This window comes from Oryza brachyantha, chromosome 12, assembly GCF_000231095.2.
Source record: "Oryza brachyantha chromosome 12, ObraRS2, whole genome shotgun sequence".
Lineage (NCBI taxonomy): Eukaryota > Viridiplantae > Streptophyta > Magnoliopsida > Poales > Poaceae > Oryza > Oryza brachyantha.
The window spans coordinates 3,100,559-3,124,274 of record NC_023174.2 but is presented as its reverse complement, the minus strand read 5'-3'; the positions used below and the strand labels follow the sequence as shown (position 1 = coordinate 3,124,274).

Here is a 23,716-nt window from a genome sequence, read left to right as displayed (position 1 = left end):
AACAACGATTGTCTTAAACTAGACGATATCACTGTCCTTTCTCACTAGTATATCACTAACCTGGCCCTAAGAACAAGTTCAATAGTATAGTCAACTGTTGGCTGTAACTTGTCTATAGCTAACTTAATAGCCAATTCATATAATAGCATAAACTACATAACTAATATTCGGTCCCACCTGTCATACATACATGTGTATTGGAGTCTATTCTATAGTTGGCTATAAATTAGTAGCCGTTATCCTTGTCTCTCCTCTATTATCTTATTAAAATATGCTTATAGCTGCCTGCTATTGTCCCTGCTCTAGTCACGGCACACCAAATCTACTGTTCACTAGGTACTACGTGCAGTGTAGTGCACCAGGTCTAGGTCGAAGCACAGCTCAATGCAACGCAGAATCTTCGACGATTTGGCTAGAGGACACACAGTAAAAGGTTAAAACATGCCGAGGGACAACAGACTGAACAGAGGCTATAGGTAGTACCTTCACTTTCACATGCACAAGGCACAACCACATCGATCACATGTGATCTCGATCTGTGCAATGCATGGTTGATTGACGGTTGGTGGTGCCAAGAGATATTATGTTGTTAATTTATTTATGGATTTTAAATTTGCAGGTGGACGGTTTTTGTGGTTCTTGGGGTTGGGGTTGGGGTTGGGGTTGCCTGCAGGTGTTTGGCGCATGATGTTTTCTGTCGACGTATCAGCTCTTGTACTTGAGTGTCTCAGTCATACGGAGCATGTGGTATTTTAATTAGGGTACGTACCTTTGGATTAATCGGATGAATATATATCAGAAAACACATGGACAGTTAAAATTTAAAAGAAAATAAAGGTGAGTGGGTGACATATTGAAGTCTCCTTTAGAACCGAAGGACTTTTAAATTGAAATCGCTCCAGAAAGATCTGATCATCGATTTAGTGAATTATATTATCTTAATCATAGATAAATAGATGTTAAACGTTGTGGCTTATTAGCGTCCATCGGGATATTTTAATCCATTGTCCAAACGGTTACACTTAATATTTGGCCCACAATTGTTTATATTTGCTCCCTCTGTCTTAAAATTAATACTACATTTCTTTCATGTTGTAAGATTTTATAGCCTTACCTAAATTTATTAATTAATAAATGTATATAATTTATATATGTGTCTAGATTATTAGCATCTATATAAATCTAGTCAATGCTAGAAAGTCTTACATTGGAAAACGAGGGGAGTAACTGCTTTGTCAATTTCAAATAAATTAGTACTCAAATAAATTGACATGCATGCCTATGTTTACTTTCCAATTTGGTGATGAAAAGATCAAAAGATGTAGTGGCATTACTCCCCAATAGATGTAATAATTGTGCATGTTGTGATTTCTTTCCAATAAGTCTCAAAATAGTTACTTATTTTTCAGACAATATTTTTGACCAAAATGATCGCTTATTTTGGGATGAAATGAGTATGGTTTTACTTGGCTAAATGTACGTATTCTTTTCGGTGGTAGATAGTTCTATTCAGATTCTACAGATTAATTCAGATAAATGCAAAATATCATTCTAAGGTTTTGCATCATCCCATAAATAGTTTGTTATTTAATTTATTTTCTTATGGATCTTTCTGATACTCTTCACACACACCCATTTGTATTCATGATAAATAAATTTTTAAAGTTAACAAATTATATACTCCATCTATTTCAAATATAAACATTTTTAAAGTTCAAACATTGTTCTATAATATAAAACATTTTATCAGTGTTCACAGTACTACTGACCCATTAATAAATTGATATTCAAATTTGTTCCCATCTTACTCGCAACCTGTCTCTCCGCACCCATCATCATTGAGAGATGTTGAGGTATTTTCTCCTTAACCTTAGTGTCAATGCAAAACAAGCTATAAATGATTACTCTTTTCATTCCAAAAATAAATCAAATTGTAGGGTTTGAATCTTATCCCAAAACAAATCAACTTCTATACATATACATACCATCATTCTGTAAATCGAGCAATTTTATTTTTTTTAAGACCGATGCATAAACACCAAACCAACGCCACTTTTACATAAAATAAAGGGTATTTTGGTCTTTTCGTTCTATATTATAAGATTTTTTTTTAGTATTGACTAGATTTATTTTTGTGCTAACGAATTTAAACATATATATATATTATATATATTGATACATGGATGAATTTAAGTAAGACAAAAAATATTATAATATGGAACAAAAGGAGCACATGTTACCCCATAGAAAAATAACTTCCAAGCTAAGGGGGAAAAAAAAGAGAAATCTGACATAGCTTGAGCTGGGCTGGCCCGGCCCAGTTGCTTCACGCGAGTGAAGTAGGAAGCACGTGACGTGGCAGTGGAGCGGTTGGTATCGTCTTCTCGTCCACGTCGTCCTAGTTTATTTCCCACCAAACAAACAAAACACCCAAACACGAAATCGCCGGCCTCCGACCTCTTCGCGCGGTCCCCTTCGCTCCACGCTCGCGGCGGCGCCGCCCGCGCCTCTCCACCCGAAGGATCCTATGGCGGTGGCGTCGCGCGCTTCCGCTTCGGTAATCGAACCACTCGTGCCCATTTCCCCCTTTATGGAGCTGCTCTTTTTCTTTTGTTTTGTTTGTAATTTTTCTTTTGTTTACCTAGTTCTGCGGATTAGTGGTAGCTCCCAAGATTATTTAGGTTGGTTTGGGTTTATGCTGTGGAGGTTTGGATTTTTGTGGTTTAGGAGTCAACTGAGAGCAGATTGGGGGTAGGCGATTAGGCACATATAATGTTTGTTTGAACTGATTGATTGAGGTGTATCACAGAGGTTGATAGCTCAGCATGAAATGTTCTACTACTACATGGCATTGTTAATGAAAGGGAAGTCCTTTATAATGATGTAGATACCGTGCTAGCTTCAGAGCAACAAGTAAAATTTGTATGCCTGTTCCAATGCTTTTTAGTGTTTCCCACGGTAAACATGACTAACTTTGCTTTGTGAACCAGCCTGGAGAGTTTCTTGAGGTTTGCAGATAATTACTTCCACAGTTAGTTCTCATCAATTGGCTTGTACCCAGCAGATTTTTAGAAAGTCTATGCTACTCAGGATATTATGATTTATATACCAGAATTTATGTTCCATCTAAACAGTTTGCATAACATTTAAACACGTCACGAGTTAGTTTGGAAATATGAATTATGACTGACTAACTCCTTTTTTATGGTAGTGTCGTAATTCAAGTTTCTTGGAATAATTTCCAAATTATGATTGCTTTCTTGGTCATTGCCGTGCAATTAAGTTTATTCTGTTTATATGCATCTTTCCTACTGGCACTATCGAGGCTTACAGAACAACCGACTTACATGTGTAATGGAATTCAGATCATTGCAGGTCTCACAGGTGCTCTTCGAGCAGCATCTAGAGGCAAGTTGTCAAGAGGAACTGTTTTTCTGGCATGATTCAACAGTTCCTAATTTTCCACTAACTAGTTGAAATCAGTCACTTATCAGGATTTTCTCCTCAGTTATGCAACTTCCATGCATCAATAAATAGAGGACTTCTCCATAGAAGGAAAATACAACTCCATTTTATATGCTCTTTTCGCTCCATTCAAGCAAGAAATAACCACTCGTCAGCTGTTGCCCCTAAGGACTATTGCGAAACTTACATCCAGTTTCTAAGAGATAAACAGATAGTACCTGAGTCGGATCCTCCAAGCGATAAGGATGTGGACCTACTTTACCGGTTTATTGATCAGAGGTAGGAATCTGCCCTTGAACATATATCAATTCTTTGATCCACGTTTGAAGTGAAATTAACTTCTCTGTTTTTTACTTGCTTCAGCAAAAAGCTCATGGTGTTAACTGGAGCAGGAATGAGCACTGAATCAGGAATTCCTGATTATAGGAGGTACATTCAACCATATTGCCAGTTGCCAGACTTGCCATTTTTCTATATATTTTCTAACTTGCAGATTTTTTATTTGGTGACAGCCCTAATGGTGCTTACAGTTCTGGATTTAAACCACTCACTCATCAGGTGTGACCCTACTTTTGCTTGTCAAATGACAACTATTCTCATGTTTTTTACTTCTCTTGACAGAGATGCATGGAGATATTTCTCTCATTATGGAGCTACTTTAAAGTCATATATCCTAAGTCAGATGATTTCAATTTTCGTTCCTAAGACTACCAAAGTTGTGCATTCATTTACCATTAAGGAACACTTATCAGATTTATGTAGGTTTCAAAATTTTCTGGCATGAACCCTATTTGAGATGTCATCTTTTTCAGAATCATACTATATGATTTTCTAATAGTAAGCTTAGTTTCTGTGACAACATATACCAATTTTCAGTAGGAAATCATGCTAGTAAATCTAATGCTCTCCTCATTTCTCCAAATCAACTTACTGGTAAGTACACCCTTGCCTACTTACTGTTTGTACAAAATAGGAGTTTGTACGTTCTATTAGAGCCCGAAGGCGGTATTGGGCTAGGAGCTATGCTGGATGGAGAAGGTTCAGGAGAGCTCAACCAAACTCAGCCCATTATGCTCTTGCATCACTGGAGAGAATTGGTCGTGCACACTCAATGGTTACTCAAAACGTGGATAGGTAATGAGCTGGATCTATGTTATTGTGGCGTAGTTGAGAATGATAATGTTATTTATTTCTCACCTTCACTTTGTGCATATGTAATTTAGGTTGCACCATCGCGCTGGGAGTAAGCCAGTTGAATTACATGGAAGTGTGTATGAGGTAGTATGTTTAGACTGCGGTACATCCATTGACCGAGAATCATTTCAGGAGCAGGTCAAGGACCTCAACCCAAAGGTTTGCCTATTTGATAGTTTCTTTATTTTCTTTTTCTTTAAGCTATGTCCATTATATCAGTGGTATGTGCTGCATATAGGACAGAAATTAAATCGGTATTTGAACTTGTGCATTTGATGCTATTTGGCCGACCAATCAGAGACTCGCAGTACATGTGTATAGAGTAATGATAGCATTTTCTGATGCTAATATGGGCTGTTTTGGTACTGTGACTAAGCATATACTATATCACTTTATCTGCAGTGGGCTCTAGCTATTGACAGTTTGGAAGTAGGACAACCAGGTTCAGACAAAAGTTTCGGAATGCAGCAGCGACCTGATGGTGATATTGAGATTGATGAGAAGTTCTGGGAACAAGATTTTGATATTCCTGGTTGCAATCAATGTGGTGGAGTGCTCAAACCTGATGTGAGAATGTTCCTTTCCTACCTTATGCGAGCACTTTAGTTATTTTTTTGTACTCTCACATATAAGTACTCTGCGCTGGTTTGTTGCAAATTGAACAAAGAGTATGATAGCAGGCCATATCCAGCCATATAGACTTAGTATTAATTAATAATTTGTTTTTTACACTGATTCTTCATAACCAATCAAGGCCATCATTCCAATATGTTATCCATTTCCAAACTTGCATTACATGGTCTGCATGCAGTTTTTCATTGGAGTTCATCTCTAGCAGTTCTTTTTCGGTTAATTGTCTCTCTTACACTTCACAAAACTCCTTTTTTTTTTCCTGATATTTTGGCAGGAACTCATGTTACCACTTTGAAGAAAAACAGCAAATTTTCTTCCTTCACAATTTAAAGTGATTGTTCACATGCGTTTTTTCTGGTATTTGAAGGTTGTGATGTTTGGTGATAATGTTCCTGAAGACAGAGCTGAAAGCACTAAGGAGGCTGCAAGAAATTGTGATGCTCTTCTTGTAGTTGGTTCAGCACTAATGACAATGTCTGCTTTTAGGCTTGCAAGGTACCACTGGAAATATTATCAGCTATTCCCTTGTATAAATTGAGACCTACTTATCATCTGTTGGGAACCCTTTGATCTTTGAGCCAATCATTCAAGTCACCGGATTAAGGCCAATCTGGTTATTTTATGAGAACAAAAGATTAACGATAATCCAATCCTTAGGCTTGCACATGAAGCGAATGCTCCAATTGCGGCGATCACCATTGGTGAGACCAGGGCTGATAGTATCTTGTCCTTGAAAATTAATGCGAGATGTGGGGAGGTTAGTACTTCCAAGTTTTATCTCATACCTATGTTTTGCAACGCACCATTTGACTCACTGCATTTCTCCCTTGCTGTGTTACAACCATCTTCTTCAGATACTTCCAAGGATACTTCAGATGGGAAGTCTAGCTGTACCAAACGTAAGTTGAGCACGGTGGTGCTGTGTACTCATCTTTGTTGGACGCCATGTTGTCGTGTAAGAACAATCTACCGTTGTGTGCTCCAATTGTGAGTCCGTCTGATCCCTGTTACTCTGGCCTGGGTTGTAACTTTTAAACTCTCCCTACCTATGATGAAATAGCAGAGCTCCTGCTTCCTATTCAAGAAAATGCAAGAACAATCTTTGGAGAACCAAGTTTCAAGGGAAGACGATGTGATGAAAGACTACACTTTTAACTAGACTAATTAAGTTCTGTTCAACTGGGCAGACTATCATCTCCAATCCTGTTTGCAACAGGATGGGCGCGTTAACTTTGTTATTGTAAATGTAAACCTTTTTCATTGACAATTCATTCGAAATTATCTATAGAAATGGATGTCCCAAACTGATTTATGCTTGGATAGTCCACTGTAATTTGTAAACGAAGTTGAAAAACGTTTCTGGTTCGGATCGTTGGATTCACGCGGTCTATCATCAAATGTTGATCTTTCTCTCGCTCATGATGTGATTTATGAGTGTCGTGACCCAGTCACCAACAATAAATAAAGTGAATAGACGGCGGGAGAAGATTCCCTCATGTACCCAAAGTGAACTCGGCATAGAAATGCTCAAATACTATTAGAATATATTATCAGGTACGATCTTTTATACCCCATGGATCAACAATACCCCCTTAGTTGCGATTACACACAAGGTGCAACGATATTTTGATAATCATAGGGTGCGTTTGCTCTAAGGTATATGGGGGATGAGATATGGCCGCCGTGAATACGGTGACCACCCAAGGAATTTTTCTCAAATATGCTGGATGGATGAATCCAGCCAATTTGGTTTGATGAGACCATCTACCCTCGCCAACCAGGATCATTAGCAAATAATTAATATATTTGTTGTTAATTAATGATTATCATTTTATGATTAGTGTTAATTATAGGTAGTTAATCTATTTTGTTGCTAATTAGTATCAATTATTATAGGATTATAGATTTATAGGTATGTTTTGTTTTGGATTAATAATTTATTATTTTTATTCCATCCACCCTTTATACATCTAATCTAACCTAGGAAAAAACTAGCTCATCTCATCCATCCAACAAACAACTAACCTACCAAACAACTAACCTAGATTATCCTATCCAGTAAAATATGAATCATTATATCCCATCCAACGTGAACCAAACGCATGACATGCTATGACATCTTGCAAGTTGTCATTAGCACTTAGTACTGGTCCCCATAAAATTTGTACTTTAAGCTAATTAGTTGTTTGTTATCAAATATAGTTTCATTGCAACGCACATGCATTTACTACCTCTATGTCATAATGTAAGATATTTGACTTTTTGGTGATAACGTTTGACCATTCGTTTTATTAGAAAATTTAGCACAAATATAAAAAATGACAAGTCATATTTAAAGTTCTTTTGATAATAAAGTAAATCACGGGCAAAAAAATGATATTTTGATAAATTTTTGAATAAGACGAATGATCAAACGTTACAACTAAAAAAGTCAAATATCTTACATTATAAAACGGAGGGAGTAACTATTACGAGGTAAATTAACACTAGCTTTCGCCAATTCTTTCTTCCCTGTCATTCATTTCCCATGCATCTGTTGATGCTAGTGCAACGCTGTATGAACACAATATGTTAGTGCAACACTGTATGAACACAATGTAACCGAATCGTGTTGAAGACGGACTCATGCTTTTATACCTAAGATGTGTTTAAAGGTGGTGAAACAGGAACATGCCGATGAAGATAGTCATGCAAAATGAGAAGGACCATTCGTAAATTATTAATTGATTATTATCCATTATAAACTTAAAAATTAATTAATATAAATTTTAAAGTAATTTTTATAAATATATTTTTTTAAAAAGTATACCGTAAGTTTGGGAACGGTGCCCATGGAAAACGAACAGAGTTTTGTTCGCATAGGTAGAAACGGACTCCACATAGCTTTGGTCTATCTAAGTTAACAAAATTTTACCCGGTACCAAAGCAGGTTTATTGGGCGCGTTCGCGAATAATGGCTGAGCCAAATTTTCTCCTTTCTTCGTACGTTTTCAAACTGTTAAAAATGCTGTGTTTTTTAAAAAATCATATGAGTTGTTAAAAAAATCAGATTAATCTATTTTTAAGTTTATAATAAATAATAGTTAATTAATCATATGTTAATGCGTACACGCATTGCGAACAAGGCCATTATGCTTTTGAATAAATATAAATAAATCTATACTATTATAAAAAACGGTAACAATTCTGTCGGACTTTTTTAGCCGTTTGTCATAATGACGTCAGCAGTGGTGGTATCTTTATTCTTTCTTTTCCCCGTGTGACAAAGCCTTGGATAAGGAGTAGCGGCAACGTGTAGTCGTTTTTGGCGATGTCGTATCCTGTCCAGAGACCAGACTCCCTCCTGCAGTGCCGCGCGTGGGTCAGTTGCGTCTCGATTTTGGTATGCACGCGTGGGTCTGCAACATCAGCAGCAGAGACGACGTCATCTTCCCTCCAGACTCTTGATTTGATTCTTTCTCCAAGATTATCCAAGCGTTGGGTGCTCGGTTCGATCCCCAACCAGGTTGCTTTATTTCCTTTATTTCGGCGCAGCCCTGTTCTTTTATTTCCTTTTCTCCTTTTTTTCGGCGCTAGCCTGTTCAGAAGTTGTTTTTATCTACCGCTTTGTTGTTGAAAATTTTATAAACCTAAATATATTCTTAAAATAAATTATTATTATTGGGATTTTAGGCAGATTGTGTTGGTAGAAAAGCCTAAACTGGTGAACATAAAAGTGAGAATGGTTTCGGTTGTCCGTCAAAATATCTAGCAACATGTATCTACGTGATGGATAGGCCGGTAGCCGCCAAACATTTTGGTGCTGGGTTCGATCCCCAGCAAGGTCCATATTATTTTCCTTTTATTTTTAAAATGTTATAAAACCAAAAATTTCATCTAAATATATTCTAAAAATAAATTATTATTATTATTATGATTTTACGTATATTATTTTGATTTTAGGGTAGAAAAGCCCAAACATGTGTTTTGTCCACTGTATCATGTGCAGTTGTACGTCAGTACTCGTTACGACCTTTTGACACAAATTTAATTAATTACAAATTTTATATAAATATGTAAATATAATTTATAATTAAAATTTATTTAGTATAAAATAAATAATAATTATGTAAGTTTTAATTAAGAAACATAGTTAAATGCGAGCTACAAATATTAACGATATTATTTATTAAAATAGAGTATATATTTTTATCAGATTTGACTATATATTAAATTATTATTAAATTATGTATACATGAAATATATATGCGTTTTAATGTAATTTTATATGAAATTATTTTTTTTATTCCGTGACGAAGCAAGGGCATATAAAATGAAAAAGATTAAGGAGAAAATAAAAGAAGATAACGTACTTCAATTCGGTCCCTCACCTCCAAACCCCTCCAAAACCGCGCAGTACCCAATCCCCAATGGCGACGCCGCCGGAGTCCCTCTCGGCGGCGGCGGAGGAAGAGGAGGAGGTGTTGGAGGAGGAGGAGGAGGAGGAGGCGCGGGGGCTGCTGTACGAGGCCTACAACGAACTGCAGGGCCTGGCGGCGGAGCTCGGCAGCGGGGCGGCACCCGCACCGGCGGTGGTGGTCGTCGGCCACCAGACGGACGGCAAGAGCGCGTTGGTCGAGGCACTGATGGGGTTTCAGTTCAACCACGTCGGCGGCGGCACTAAGACCCGGCGTCCCGTCGCGCTCCACCTACGGTTCAACCCGCGGTGCCACGTCCCCCACTGCCGCCTCCTCGCCGGCTCGGGCGCGGGGGACGACGGCGGCGAAGAGTCCGGTGTCGCCTGCCGTGCAATGCCGCTCGCGGACATCCAGGTAATGCGCGCACGCGTGTTTGTGGAAATGCCACTGCTGTGTGTTGTATCTAATCCATTCCGACATGGTGGCCTCTCTATAATGTGCCACATTTATTTGTGTAGTTGCTAGAAGGAGGTTTTGGTATACTAGGAAAGAGTTTATTCGCAACAATGGTAAAGATAAGTATTTGTTTGAGAAGAATCAAGAAGGGAAACATAAGGATATTAGATGTATGTAATGTAATGTAATCTATCTATCTTCTGTGAATTCAATGTTGTGGTTTTGACTAGCATATTGGTACTAGCATTAGCCAACTTAAAAACGAATGAGATTGAATTCCCAATATTTTCGTAGGTAGGAAGAAGAATGAGATTGAGGGGAGAGAGACGTGTTCCCAATATTTTCGTAAAAATGGGATTCTAGTCTGGATGGGCTGCTACACCAACTATGCCGGTAGCCTAACTTTTCTGATGAAATGATGAATAAAGGTTGTATTTTCTATAAAGAGGAGGTAGATAGTAGTTTTGACGCATCAGAATGACACAGGAAGTTTCACAGTCATTATTTATTCTCAACCTGAAGCATACTATTCTTTTATTCTTTTGCTATTTCATTTATAAGGAACAAATATTCACTTGTTGATTTGATTATTAATTTAATATCAACTTACAACTTATAACAACAAGATTTGGGTCATTGAATTGTTGCTGCATTAGGTGATTGACTGGCTTAACCTTTTCCATTACATGAGAATACCATTTTATAAGAATATTTTTCTTTCAGGCATATATTGAAGCCGAAAACATGAGGCTGGAGAATGACCCTTCCCAATTTTCAGAAAAAGAGATTATAATAAGGATAGAATACAAGCATTGCCCTAATCTCACCATTATCGACACTCCAGGCCTCATCCTACCAGCTCCTGGTCGTAAAAATCGACTTTTGCAGGTATTTGCACCTATTCTTGCTTGCTGTCAGTTAAGGCTAGTTCTTTTTGATGATATTTTGCTTCCACTTTAACTTCACTTTTTCTGACTCTAGGTACTCTTTTTATATCAATATGATATCTGTTAATATTTTGATTTGCAGAGCCAGGCTTGTGCTGTAGAGACCCTTGTTCGTGGGAAAATCAAGCATAAGGAAACCATAATACTTTGCCTTGAAGATTGTAGTGACTGGAGTAATGCAACTACAAGGAGAGTGGTGATGCAGGTTTGCACTTGCTAACTAGTTTTTCATAAAAAAAACTAAAACTCAATGACATTCCCATGATCTCTTGTTATTCCACATCAGTTGCACCTTGCCAGTAAGTTGTGTTCCCTTTTTTACTGTAGGTTGATCCTGATCTTGCAAGGACTGTTATAGTTTCCACAAAATTGGACACTAAAATCCCACAGTTTGCACGTGCCTCTGATGTTGAAGTCTTTCTTCACCCTCCAACCTGTGTTCTAGATGGTTCCTTACTGGGGGATTCTCCTTTTTTCACATCAGTGCCTTCTGGGAGAGTTGGGTCCTGTCATGAAGCTGTATTCAGATCAAATGAAGAGTTCAAGAAGGTGAGGCATCACACACCAGTATCACTTAAATTATGTAGAGCTTTGTACCAATGTGTTCAAATAATTTTCTCTTGCTGGCAAGTTTGACCTGTGTTACTGTGTTAAGTCACCCGTGAGTTTTGTAAGCAATTTGGGAAGCCTCATCTGGTTATATTTTCTCTGAAAATGTGACACTATCAAGGAAGTATTCCGGATTATGAAATGATGTAGTATTAAATATATTTATAACCAGTTGAGTTTCAGGTAACTGTTCTGGGACTTCACTATGACGACTTATGATTATTTTAATTCATGTTTACTTTTTTCAAGTTCCCAAACTCTATAAACTGCTATGCTTAGATATGCTCCCACATTTCTGCGCACTTCTATGTGATGAAGAATTGAAGATGTCACAGGAAGTCAGGAACAAAATGTTACAGAAACATAGTTGTACTGCACTAATGTTTATTGTGGAGTTTCATTAATGTCAATAGATTGCTCGTTACTGTTGTTCTTTGGGCCAAATGATTACTCTTTAGAAATAACATTTGAAATGCTGTAACCTAGTAGCAATAAAGGACTTCTTTGTTGAACATCAATGTCTGCCAGGATTCTTCTCTGCTGTTACCATTTTAGTTTCAGTGTGCTTTTTCGTGCATCTGAACTCTAGGAATCAAGTAACTTCTGTCTTACTTCATCGTTGAAATGCATCTAATGTTTACTTTCATTCTGCAGGCCATCTCATTGAGAGAGTTGGAAGATGTTGCATCTCTTGAGGACAAGTTAGGAAGGGGGCTTACAAAGGAGGAGAAAAATAGAATAGGAGTGGGTAACTTGAGACTATTTTTGGAAGAATTGCTGAAGAAGAGGTATTCTTACATATTAAAGAGCTGGAGTATGTATATTTTTTAACCATTCTTCATATCTTTGCTTTGAAATAATGCATACTAATATGGGCAAGGTACATCGAGAGTGTTCCATTGATTATTCCACTTCTTGAGAAGGAACATCGTGGTGCAGCAAGGAAGCTGCGTGAAGTCGCTCAAGAAATCAGGTGATTCCTTTGTTAATTGTCAGCAATTATGCATATCATTCATAGAACATTTAAAATCCCCTAGAATCTGGTTTTATTTCCTCCTGAAATTACTTGTAATTGTTTCCATTTGGTAATTTTTTTTTGGGTGAAGATAAAAGCTTATAAACAAAATAAAGCTCAAAAGTTTTGTTCTTTCCACCAACACCTTGCTGCCAACTACTATAAGTTGACATTCTAGTAGGCTAGAAACACCCTCATAAAGATTCAAGAACCATCACACTACTATGAGTATGTTATCTTTCCTCAGTCCCATTGCAATGATATCAGGTGCAACCTTGAGCCTGGACACTGCAACGGTTCTACCTCCAATTATGTGGCTTCTATGCAATCTCTCACCATAACATTTACATCATGAGCCATTGATTTGCCTAGAATTGCACATTTTCCCTTACTTTCCAGATTGACCAAGTGTAGCAGCAGTAACTTTTTTTACTACTTATGTCTGGAATCACTTACAAAGTTGAGCCAGTCTCAAAATCATGGCCAATTTATCTCCAGAATAGATCTGATTCATTTGAAATCAAATGCTAAATAATTTTATTAACACCAGAATCAAAGAGCAAATGATGAATATATACAGGGGTATTATGAAACAACGTGAATCAAAGATTGAAATGTTAGCCATACAATGCTGAATTTAAATTAAAACCAAGCCATTCCAAGCATCATCAATAAACCTTTACTGTTCACTCACTTGAAATATAAACCTCCCAGTGTTGAACAGCATGGCTAGAAGAAGCAAACCAATGAGCAATGATCCTCCTAGAGAATAAAAACTCGAAACCAAATATTTTTTTCCTTATGTCCCTTTTAGGGCCTTTCCACTATATATTTATCTCTACTGTTATTCAAGGTCCCTGGTATACCCTATTGATGTCATATGTATCTGGACAGTGATTTGGATGAAGCAAAAATGAAGGAGAAAGCTCGCTTGTTCCATGATTCATTTTTGTCAAAGGTGCTTACTACTCTGAAACATAATATTGCTGGTACAGTCGCGCGGATAGTTGGATACTACATGTTTTGCAATGAATAGAAATTCATGCACTGTAGCACATGTCAACCAATAATCTAATGTAGCTTTCTTCATGTCCACTGAATCTATTGCTCAGCAGCGAAAGCTGGTTGAAATAAACCTGAATACTGATGTTGTGTTTTCTTGTTTCAGTTATCTTTGCTATTGAAAGGAATGGTGGTGGCACCGCCTGATAGATTTGGTGGGTGTTTTATCTTTTGTGGCTCATTACTAGGAAATTTGAGGTTCTTCTTAGTTAGCTGACATTTTTTTAATAATTTATTGAAACTGTTGTTGGAGTGTAGGAGAAACTTTAGTTAATGAGAGGATAAATGGAGGAACGTTTACTGGAAGTGAGAATTTCCTGATCCCAAACAAATTGATGCCTGTAAGTTCTTTTTTTCCCATTGTATTGAAGATGCCATACTATTTCACAAGTTATTTTATTTTGAGTCTGTAACACAGGATGAAAAGGTTATTCGCTATAGCTAAACATTGTGTCTAAATAAGTTCCTGATGAACCTAAAGTCTGTTAGCAGTGGCAGATTGGTTTATGTAGCAGTAGAGTCATTTGACCAATTGACCCACTAATTTAAACCGCCCTGTAAGGCATGAAATATTTATTTCAGATGAAGACAAATGTCTGCCACATTTTGTCTTTTCAGCCCAGACGTTTATGTAAAACACATCGTCTACTGTTGTAATTTGCTGTTGGTTATATTTAATTGTCTTAGTCTCTTAGAACCTGTTAAAACAAAATTATGCACTGAGTATTCGTTCTGTTTTTTGAAAATGTATTCGCTATACCTTGCTTTTTCTTAGAATGCTGGAATGCGTCTCTATGGTGGTGCACAATACCATCGGGCAATGGCTGAATTTCGTTTGGTAGTTGGAAGTATGAAATGCCCTCCAATTACTAGGGAGGAAATCGTCAATGCTTGTGGCGTTGAAGATATTCATGATGGGACAAATTACTCCAGGTACTCTCATTCCGTATGTCAGGAATACTTGGCTTTATTTATATAGTATATTTACTCATTCCTCATTCTCAACTTCTTTTTTTTTGTTTAGGACTGCTTGTGTGCTAGCTGTGGCAAAAGCACGTGACACATTTGAGCCTTATCTTCATCAGGTAGGTTTAGCTTATCTACGATCTCATTTAGATGGCCCTGTTCGGTTTTCATGACTGTTACTGCATACTTGAGCTACTAGAATAGTAGTTGCTTTTGTGTGATTATTTCTGTGAAGTCGTCAACCATTTGATCATGCTCGTTCCATCATTTTTTGGATCAGAACTAGAGTGTGCAACACATTTCCACAGAAATGTGTGAAATCAAGACAAAAAAAAAATGTAACATGTGAAAATGAATATAGAATTGAATTAATTTTCTGTTATCGAGGTGTGATCTTTCCTCTGCTTAATCCTTTTCTGTGATTAAAACATATCCTTCCATTTTGTGCAGTTGGGTTTTAGGTTATTATACATAATGAAGAGACTGATACCGATATCTGCTTTTCTCTTGGAGGTACTGATTAATTCTCAAGCCATTCAATTCAAGTAGTATTTCTGCTCTTTTCTTTTGTAATACGATAGAACTCCAACAGAAAGATGGTGAGAACTGTAGCAGCCACAATGTACTTGTCAAGCGTGTCCAAGCTGCATTTGATAGGTTTGCTGAATCTACTGAGCAATCATGCCGTGAAAGGTAATATCGTAAGAGCATCTCTGATTTTGATTCCTTTATAATTGTTTCCATTATTTACTAGTGTACACTCTGGTTCAAGCCATCTTGCAAACTCAGTTCAACTAAGTCCTTGATATCAAATTAAATGTATTTTCCTACTGATTGCGCTACATGTTGATAATCTTAACATATGTGGGCAGTGTTTTCCAGTGCAATTTTTGTTTATTGAAGCTCATCGATATTAGCATATATAGCTAGCCAGAAAGGAAAAGCTAATTCTTTAGGGACCAAGGGAACATCATTTGATGATGTCTTGTATTTGGTCCTAGTCAATGTGCACTCTAGTTTACAACAGTAGTTGTTTGTTTTCTTGCCTTATCAGGCAGGATTCAATATTTTGTGAACACTAGAATGCCAATCACCCAACTGGTATTTTTCATTTAAAACGTAGTGCTTCTTCCAAATGTATCAGCTGAAGTTATGATATCATTGAACAATAAAGTGCAAATGAAGTGAACTGATGAGCTATCCCAACTATTCCCTCCTTTTGAATTCATGGTATTACATTTTGTGCGTTCCAGAGCACACATATTTCAAAGTTTGACTTCACTGGTATGTCTCATTTAGATATGACACATGATTTAATATGTTGTCAAACTAAATCTTTCTGTTATTATCCATATTTCTCAGTCTTCATGGCATGATGCATTCGTACATATATATTGTTGTACCTGATGGCATAGTTTATTTGCATGTCGAAATGTGTGGTGCAGATGTATGGAGGATTTGGTGAGCACCACCCGTTATGTCACTTGGTCCCTTCACAATAAGGTACAGTTAGTTATATTAACTAGAACTAGCACCTTTTGAGGGATTCATGGTGTGCCTAATGATTTTCTAAATTGTATAGAATCGTGCCGGATTGCGACACTTCTTTGATTCCTTTGTTGCACAAGAGCAATTATCCGTGAACACACTTGCTGCCCACTCGACTGGGCTGCATGAGCCATCCTCTGCTTTGAATGACAATAAGGAGGATAGGCCAAAGGGAAACTTGAAATCTAGCAGTTCTCCAGAATCAAATTCACCCACTATTGCATCAGAGACTAGGCTGGTTGATCTCTTGGACAGTACACTGTGGAACAGAAGGCTGGCGCCCTCATCCGAAAGACTTGTATATGCACTGGTTCACCAGATTTTCCATGGGATCAAAGAACACTTTCTTGTCACCACGGAGCTTAAGGTCTCCCTGTCGTAAATCTTGTACTCGTAATGCTTTGTAAATCTCTTGAACTAACTGAAGTTTATTATTATTTGTAGCTTAATGCTTTGGCTCATCAAACTTGCAGTTCAATTGCTTTCTCCTCATGCCGATTGTTGACAAATTACCGGCCCTTTTAAGAGAAGACCTTGAATCAGCCTTCGAAGATGATCTTGACAGCATATTTGATGTTACTCAGCTGCGCCATTCTCTCGGCCAGAGGAAGCGAGATCTGGAGATCGAATTGAAGCGGGTACTACTAGTCTTTTACATAATTTTGTTTGTGCACCACATTACTACCTGTCTACCTCAGTATTATAATTTTCAATTTTGCTGGCTTCAGATCAAACGCCTGAAGGAGAAGTTTGCAGAGATAAATAAGAAGATGAATTCTCTCCAGGTTAGACATTAAGCTCCTCTAGGAGAAGCAACTAGCTAGGTAACAATTAGTCGAGTTAGATTATTTCTATGCTGTAATAATAATAGTAATAATCCCTCACTGCACCTAGTGTTGTGACTTGTGAGATCTTGTGTAAATATACATATATGAGCCCTTTCCAGTGTTCTGTTCTACCTTATGATAAAAGATAGTAACTGACTAACAACTCTTACGTGATGTTTAGTGTTTAATCATTAGCTTTACTTTGCTGTGAGATGAGTTTACTGAAGCTGAAGCAATGCAAATGAAAAGTAGCCGATGGTTTTGCTGTTTGAGGCAGAAGAGCACATGCATGTAGCGACTGTTTCAACCCAAATCCATCACAGAAAAAGCAGCACTCTTCCCTTGCTCGCAACCTCTCAAACCCATCACCCTAAACTTAGCATTAGCAACATCCTCCCTTCTCTCTCTCCGTGCGCGCCAACCATGGTGGCATGCTTCCCGCATTGGGCACCGGCAAGAACGCGGCGTCGTCGACATGACCGGCGGTGGCAAGAAGCACGGCGGCAGCGGCGGCGGTGGTGGTAGGGAGGTCTTCTTCCACACCCTCGACCGCGTGCCGTCTGGCCTGCACATCGACGCCGACTTCCCCTCCGACGACGACGATGATGACGACGACGACGACGTTCGCGTCTCCTTCGCGTCTGCCACGGGCGACCACAACTTCCAGAGCTTCCGCCGGCATCAGGCGGCCGTGTTGGAGGACGACGACGAGGAGGCGGCGGAGGAGGAGGACGAGGACATGTCCAAGTATGATATGTGGATGTCCGACGAGCACATGTCGATACAGGAGCGGCGCCGCCGTCTGCACCAGGGGCTCGGGCTCGCCAGCAGCCGGGACCTCGCGCTCCGGCGTCACAGCACCAGGAAGCGCATGGTCGACATCCCCCGGAGCATGTCCAAGATACCTCCGGTCCCGTCGCCGGCGGCCGCGCCGACCGCCACCGTGGCGCCGACCACGTCGGCGCGTGACATGCTGATGCGGCGGCCGGAGAAGCCCATCGCGCGCCGCCGGTCCGACAGCTGCCTCGCCGTGCGAGACGGCGGTGTGTCGGTCGGCTCTGGGAAGCCACCGCCCTCGCCGTCGCCGTCGATGCGTCGTGCTCGCTCCTTGCCGGCCCGGCACGCCGCCTCCGACGATGTCTCTCTCGTCGAGAAGTTTCGAAACACTGTGGCTAAGCGTGATCTCCCCGCCGTGCCCCCACCGGACGCGGCGCCGCCGCCGGTGGATAAAGGCCGCGCCGGTGACGGCGACGGTAAGGGAGGCAGCGACGCGAACAAGAACCAGCAGAGCGGCAAGGAGAAGGAGAAGGAGAAGGAGGTCACCGTCGTCGCTGCACCCAAGGATGCCGGCGCGTCGAACACCCAGACCGGCGTGCAGCTGGGGCTGGAGGAGTTCGAGAAGTTCATCGGCAACACCCCCATCGTGAAGCACCTCATGCGGCGTGGCCAGAGCCAGAGCCACAGCGGGCCGCTCGCCTCACCCTCCGGCGGCGCGCCTCCCAAGGCCGAGAAGCCGGCGGGCAGCAAGAAGAAAGGTGGGTGGCTCAAGAACATCAAGTCCGTCGCCATCGGCTTCATCCAGGACAAGGACGGCAACAGCAAGTCGACCCCGTCGACGGCCACCGCCGCCGCAACCAACGCCACCCCCTCGTCGTCGTCGTCGTCATGCTCGGCTTCGTCGTCGGAGCGGCTCAAGGTGCACCAGTCCGGCAAGTCGTGCAAGGAGCTCACGGGGCTGTACATGTGCCAGGAGATCCAGGCGCACGAGGGGTCGATCTGGAGCATCAAGTTCAGCGCCGACGGCCGGCGGCTGGCCAGCGCCGGCGAGGACAGCGTGGTGCGCGTGTGGCAGGTCGTGGAGGCGAGCTCCCCGCCGTGCTCCCTGCCGAACGACGGCCACTCGGGGCCCCTGCCGCCGCAGCCCCCGGGCGCCGCGGCGGCGGACGGTACGACGCCGGCGACGCCGGCGCTGGCCCAGCTGTCCAAGAAGTCGGTGAAGGGGAAGAGTGGCAAGGACACGCTCCCCGAGCACCTCGTCGTCCCCGACAAGGTGTTCGCGCTCGCCGACCAGCCGGAGTGCGTCCTCGAGGGCCACCAGGACGACGTGCTCGACCTCACCTGGTCCAAGTCCGACCAGCTGCTGTCGTCGTCGATGGACAAGACGGTGAGGCTGTGGGACACGGCCACCAAGGCCTGCCTCAAGATGTTTGCCCACAACGACTATGGTGAAACATCCATTGATCAAAACCCGTTCTTGTCTCGAGATTGCTTTTGCAATCCAGCTGAAACAATCGCTTGAATTTGATCGATCTGCCGTGAACATGTTCGATGGTGCAGTGACTTGCATCCAGTTCAACCCGGTGGACGACAGGTTCTTCATCAGTGGATCGCTGGACGCCAAGGTGCGGCTATGGAGCATCCCCGACCGGCAGGTCGTCGACTGGACCGACCTCAACGAGATGGTCACCGCCGCCTCCTACACCCCCGACGGCCAGGTACTTTTCTACTTCTCATCACTGCATCTTTCACAGTACCCAGTGGTTATAATTTCGGACCAAAATTTCCGAAATTTTGGGTTTGTCGGTGAATCCCGATAATTAGTGTATTTCAGCCAAAAATTTTGGTTGAACTGTTGCAACCTATATTTTTTTATTTGTTGATGCACTTTATGAATCCAAATGTTTTTTTTTGTTACCACTGATTTAGGCAGATGATGGACTGGTAATTTAAAATTAAATTTTCAAAAAATTCAATCGAGTTTTAATTTAAAATTATATTTTGTTTGGAAAATTTCGTCTGAAATTTCTGAAATAATTCCAAAATTTCGGAATTTCGGTCCCCCAAATAAATCACGATACCGATATATCGGACCCTGTTTCTGATTCCCATTCTTGATCTGCATGAACAATCGAATCAGGGTGCCATCTTCGGCTCGCACAAGGGTAGCTGCCGGTTCTACAAGACAACAGGTAGCAACAGTTTCTGCTCTTCATCGACCTAATTATCAGTTTGATCATCGTGTGTTAAAAATGTTTCTATTTCATGCAAGATTGCAAGCTTAGCCAGGAGGCACAGATTGACATCCAGACGAAGAAGCGCAAGTCGCAGGCGAAGAAGATCACCGGCTTCCAGGTATATACGACCACTGATGCAACGCATCACGCTTTGGCTGCTGAATTCAGTAAAGCGTAGAGCTAGCAAGAACACTGATCGATGCAACGTTGGAGCTGCACTGCATGCCTAATTGTTGGTGTTTGGACATGGCCGTGGACACGCATGCAGTTCGCTCCGGGGAACCCCTCCGAGGTGCTCGTCACCTCCGCCGACTCGCAGATCCGCGTCTTCGACGGCGTCACCATGGTCCAAAAGTTCAGAGGTGCGGTGCGGCCATGAATGGAAAAAATCTAAGCTTTTTGTGGATGAAATCATTTCGTGATCAACGGTGGCGGCGCTCGTGGTGCAGGTTTCAAGAACACGAGCAGCCAGATCTCGGCGGCGTACACGTCGGACGGCCGGTACGTGGTGTGCGCGAGCGAGGACTCGCACGTCTACCTGTGGCGGGCGGCGCGGGGCGCGCCGCCGGCGGTGGCGGCCATCGGCGGCATCGGCATGAAGGCCAAGACGTGGTGCACCACCCGCTCCTTCGAGAACTTCTACTGCAAGGACGTGTCCGCCGCCGTCCCGTGGCCGCTCGCCCCCTCCCTCCCCGCCGACGGGTCGGTCTCCGGCAGCTCGCCGTCGCGGCGGCAGGGCGCGTCGTGCAACGACGACGTGTGCAGCATGGCGAGCCACGCCGCCGGCGCCACCAAGCCTCCGGACCTGCCGTCCAAGAGCGGCGAGCTGAGCAACTCCGGGACGCCGCTGACGCACTCCGGGCAGCTAGGTAAAAGCGGCGGCGGCAGCGCCGACGGCGGCAATGCGTGGGGGTTGGTTGTGGTGACGGCGAGCCTAGGCGGCGAGATTAGGGTGTACCAAAATTTTGGAATGCCATTCAGGATAAGAGGTCAGGGTAACCTCTTCTACTGAACACAAACGCTATGTATGCTCATGGGCTTTCTGACAATTTTCATTTTCGTACTATGATCCATTTTCAGAACTCAGAAGTGGCCTACTTAGATGATCTCTAATACTTACTATATATATATATATATATATATTCAGTTTACTATAGGTATTATTAGGAAAATGGTTACATGTTGTTAGTGACTTTAGTGCCAGGCATGCACGTCCAACCATGAAATTGTAATTCGTTGTATTTGTGTGTGTTTTTTTAATCAAATTTGCATTTAAAAACATGATTCTTCTGTCTAAACTAGCAATAGAAGGCGGAGGGAGGAGCGCCTGCAATGGGCATAGAAAGGAGAGGGGTGTGGGTTAGGCCCCGTTTGTTTTGGATAGTTTTGGGATAAATTATCCGGCACAAAAAATAGTAATATATTAATATATGATTAATTAATTGTTAATTATAAAAATTAAAAATAGATTAATATGATATTTTAAAGCAACTTTCTTATAAAAAATTTCGCAAAAAAAACACCGTTTAGCTGTTTGGAAGTGTGTGTGCGAAAAAGATTGAATCTAGGTAAGGAGAAGCGACAATCGAACATGGTTTCGGTGACTTTCAAATTCAACAAATTCAAGTATATGGACCAGTTCACTGCCTATATATTATACAATTAGCATATCTCACGAATGAGGGTTTAGAACACATTAGAGAATTTCGTATGGGTTCAGACACATCGGAGAATTTCGTATTTTACAAGGTAGGTCACCAAAAGTTTTGGAAAGCTAAAGACTAAAGGTGATTACAAAAAGATGCAACACAGAAAAGCAAGGAACATATCTAAATTTTTTTAATGTTATCATTTCATATACATATCTTTGCGAGATCATTCCAAATGTCACATATCTAGAAAGAGTTATTATCTTGTACATCTTCAAACCTGAGATGAAAATATAATTCATCTCGGGAGGGTTTTTATTTAACCTATTTAGGTAGTAAGCTTTATCCCGGAAAAACTCTTTAATAACTTGGGGATAGGATTTCCTTGATTATAATTAAGGTACATCCACAACTACTTCGAATTTGATGATAACCACTTTTCAAGTCCAATCTAGTAACTCATCCACAATAAGCAAAGAAAACTTATTATTAATTGTAAGATTATTCAGTCGTCTATAGTCCACACAACAACGACAAGAATTATCATTCTTCTTAACCAAAAGAACAAATGAAAAAAAGGTCTTCTTAACCAAAAGAACAAATGAAACAAAAGGGCTACAATTCTAAGTAATAACCCCAGATGTGAGCATTTCACCGATCTGTTTCTCAATCTCATCTTTTTAAGCTAGAGAATATCGGTATGACCTGCCATTCACCGGAGTAGCACCGGGTACTAATGGAATGGAATAATCCAATCAATGGTTACGTAACTTCTTTTTCACATTATTTCCTTTTTATCAGCAACAACTCTATTTTGCCCTCTTAAGTTATCACGATAACCTAATTTTCATCCTCTCAACTTTTTTAATCACATGAAAAAACTCTCTAATTTCCATTTAACAAAATAAAAAACCACAATAATAAAGTATTTAAACTAGTTATTTCCAAATTATATATAGTGCTTTCTGTTTTTTTTTCAATTAGTAATTCTATTAAAAGTTAGAGTCTATTTGAGATGTGACATTTTGAATCGATATAATTTCTCATATGAACAGATTTCACAGTTTGTTTATATTTTAGTTTTTCACCTATATTAATCTTCGGAAATGATAATCATTTGTTTTATGAATTCTTACTTTCCAACTTTTTTTTATAATTGGTTTAATATTTTTTATTATGCAGATAAAAATATGTTGTTACTAAACTCCAACGCATGACTTAAAATAGTTTACATTACCTTAAAGTAATTCCATATAGAAACTTGTCGCAAACAACAGTATGGGTTGAAGTATAATGTCCGACAGGAAGAAAATATAGTGCAATGGACTTGTAAAAGAGGTGCTCGTAAAATATCCATGCAAAAAAGGAATGCAGCAAGAATTAAAGTTAGCTATGCAACTTTTAGCTATCCGGAAATGTAATGGGATATTATACCATATACACTTGGCACATAATATCGACACGAGCTGGAATGACTCGATATCCTTAGACACATTTAGTATGGTTTATGGTATTATGTAAGTTTCATAAGCTGCAACACATTTAGTATGGTTTATGGTATTATGGAAGTTTCATAAGCTGCAAATGAGATTTTGGATAAGAACAATGTTCATGAGTATTATAACCAAGCTTACAAGTTGTTTTATTATATGCTAGAGCTAAACTACATAAATCTTATATATCTTAATCACTTGTGCATTTAGATTAATACCGCTGATGTTATTTCAGCAAAGAGCATAAGTTTTCATCTCTTCTTAAGAGTCCATCTATCACTAATGACATATTTGACACATTTAGTATGGTTTATGGTATTATGGAAGTTTCATAAGCTGCAAATAAGATTTTGGATAAGAACAGTGTTCATGAGGATTATAACCAAGCTTACATGTTGTTCTATTATATGCTAGAGCTAAACTACAGAAATCCTATATATC

At 40.3% G+C, this 23,716-nt stretch overlaps 2 protein-coding genes across 4 annotated transcripts; both read left to right on the top strand.

Moving 5' to 3' along the window:
• Nucleotides 1–2,449: 2,449 nt before the first annotated feature.
• Nucleotides 2,450–6,697, top strand: LOC102719063 (NAD-dependent protein deacylase SRT2). 3 transcript variants are annotated; one of them, XM_006663807.3, is made up of 12 exons: nt 2,450–2,557; nt 3,366–3,408; nt 3,495–3,744; nt 3,829–3,894; nt 3,978–4,023; nt 4,439–4,599; nt 4,689–4,818; nt 5,062–5,226; nt 5,660–5,787; nt 5,950–6,049; nt 6,147–6,247; nt 6,356–6,697. In XM_006663807.3, the coding sequence occupies exons 1-11, from the start codon at nt 2,528–2,530 to the stop codon at nt 6,198–6,200; spliced, it is 1,173 nt and encodes a 390-aa protein (XP_006663870.2). In that variant the 5' UTR covers nt 2,450–2,527; the 3' UTR covers nt 6,201–6,247; nt 6,356–6,697. The 3 variants fall into 3 exon arrangements, with proteins under 3 accessions (XP_006663870.2, XP_006663871.2, XP_015698848.1); XM_006663808.3 differs by having other exon boundaries at nt 6,353–6,697; XM_015843362.2 differs by having other exon boundaries at nt 6,147–6,696.
• Nucleotides 6,698–9,668: 2,971 nt separating this feature from the next.
• On the top strand, nt 9,669–21,345 carry LOC102718788. Its single transcript, XM_040529443.1, has 16 exons — nt 9,669–10,103; nt 10,869–11,033; nt 11,175–11,297; nt 11,420–11,641; nt 12,356–12,489; nt 12,582–12,674; nt 13,611–13,674; nt 13,885–13,933; nt 14,037–14,119; nt 14,554–14,711; nt 17,627–19,344; nt 19,457–19,614; nt 20,037–20,088; nt 20,169–20,251; nt 20,402–20,495; nt 20,583–21,345. The coding sequence occupies exons 1-16, from the start codon at nt 9,702–9,704 to the stop codon at nt 21,143–21,145; spliced, it is 4,161 nt and encodes a 1,386-aa protein (XP_040385377.1). The 5' UTR covers nt 9,669–9,701; the 3' UTR covers nt 21,146–21,345.
• Nucleotides 21,346–23,716: the final 2,371 nt, after the last annotated feature.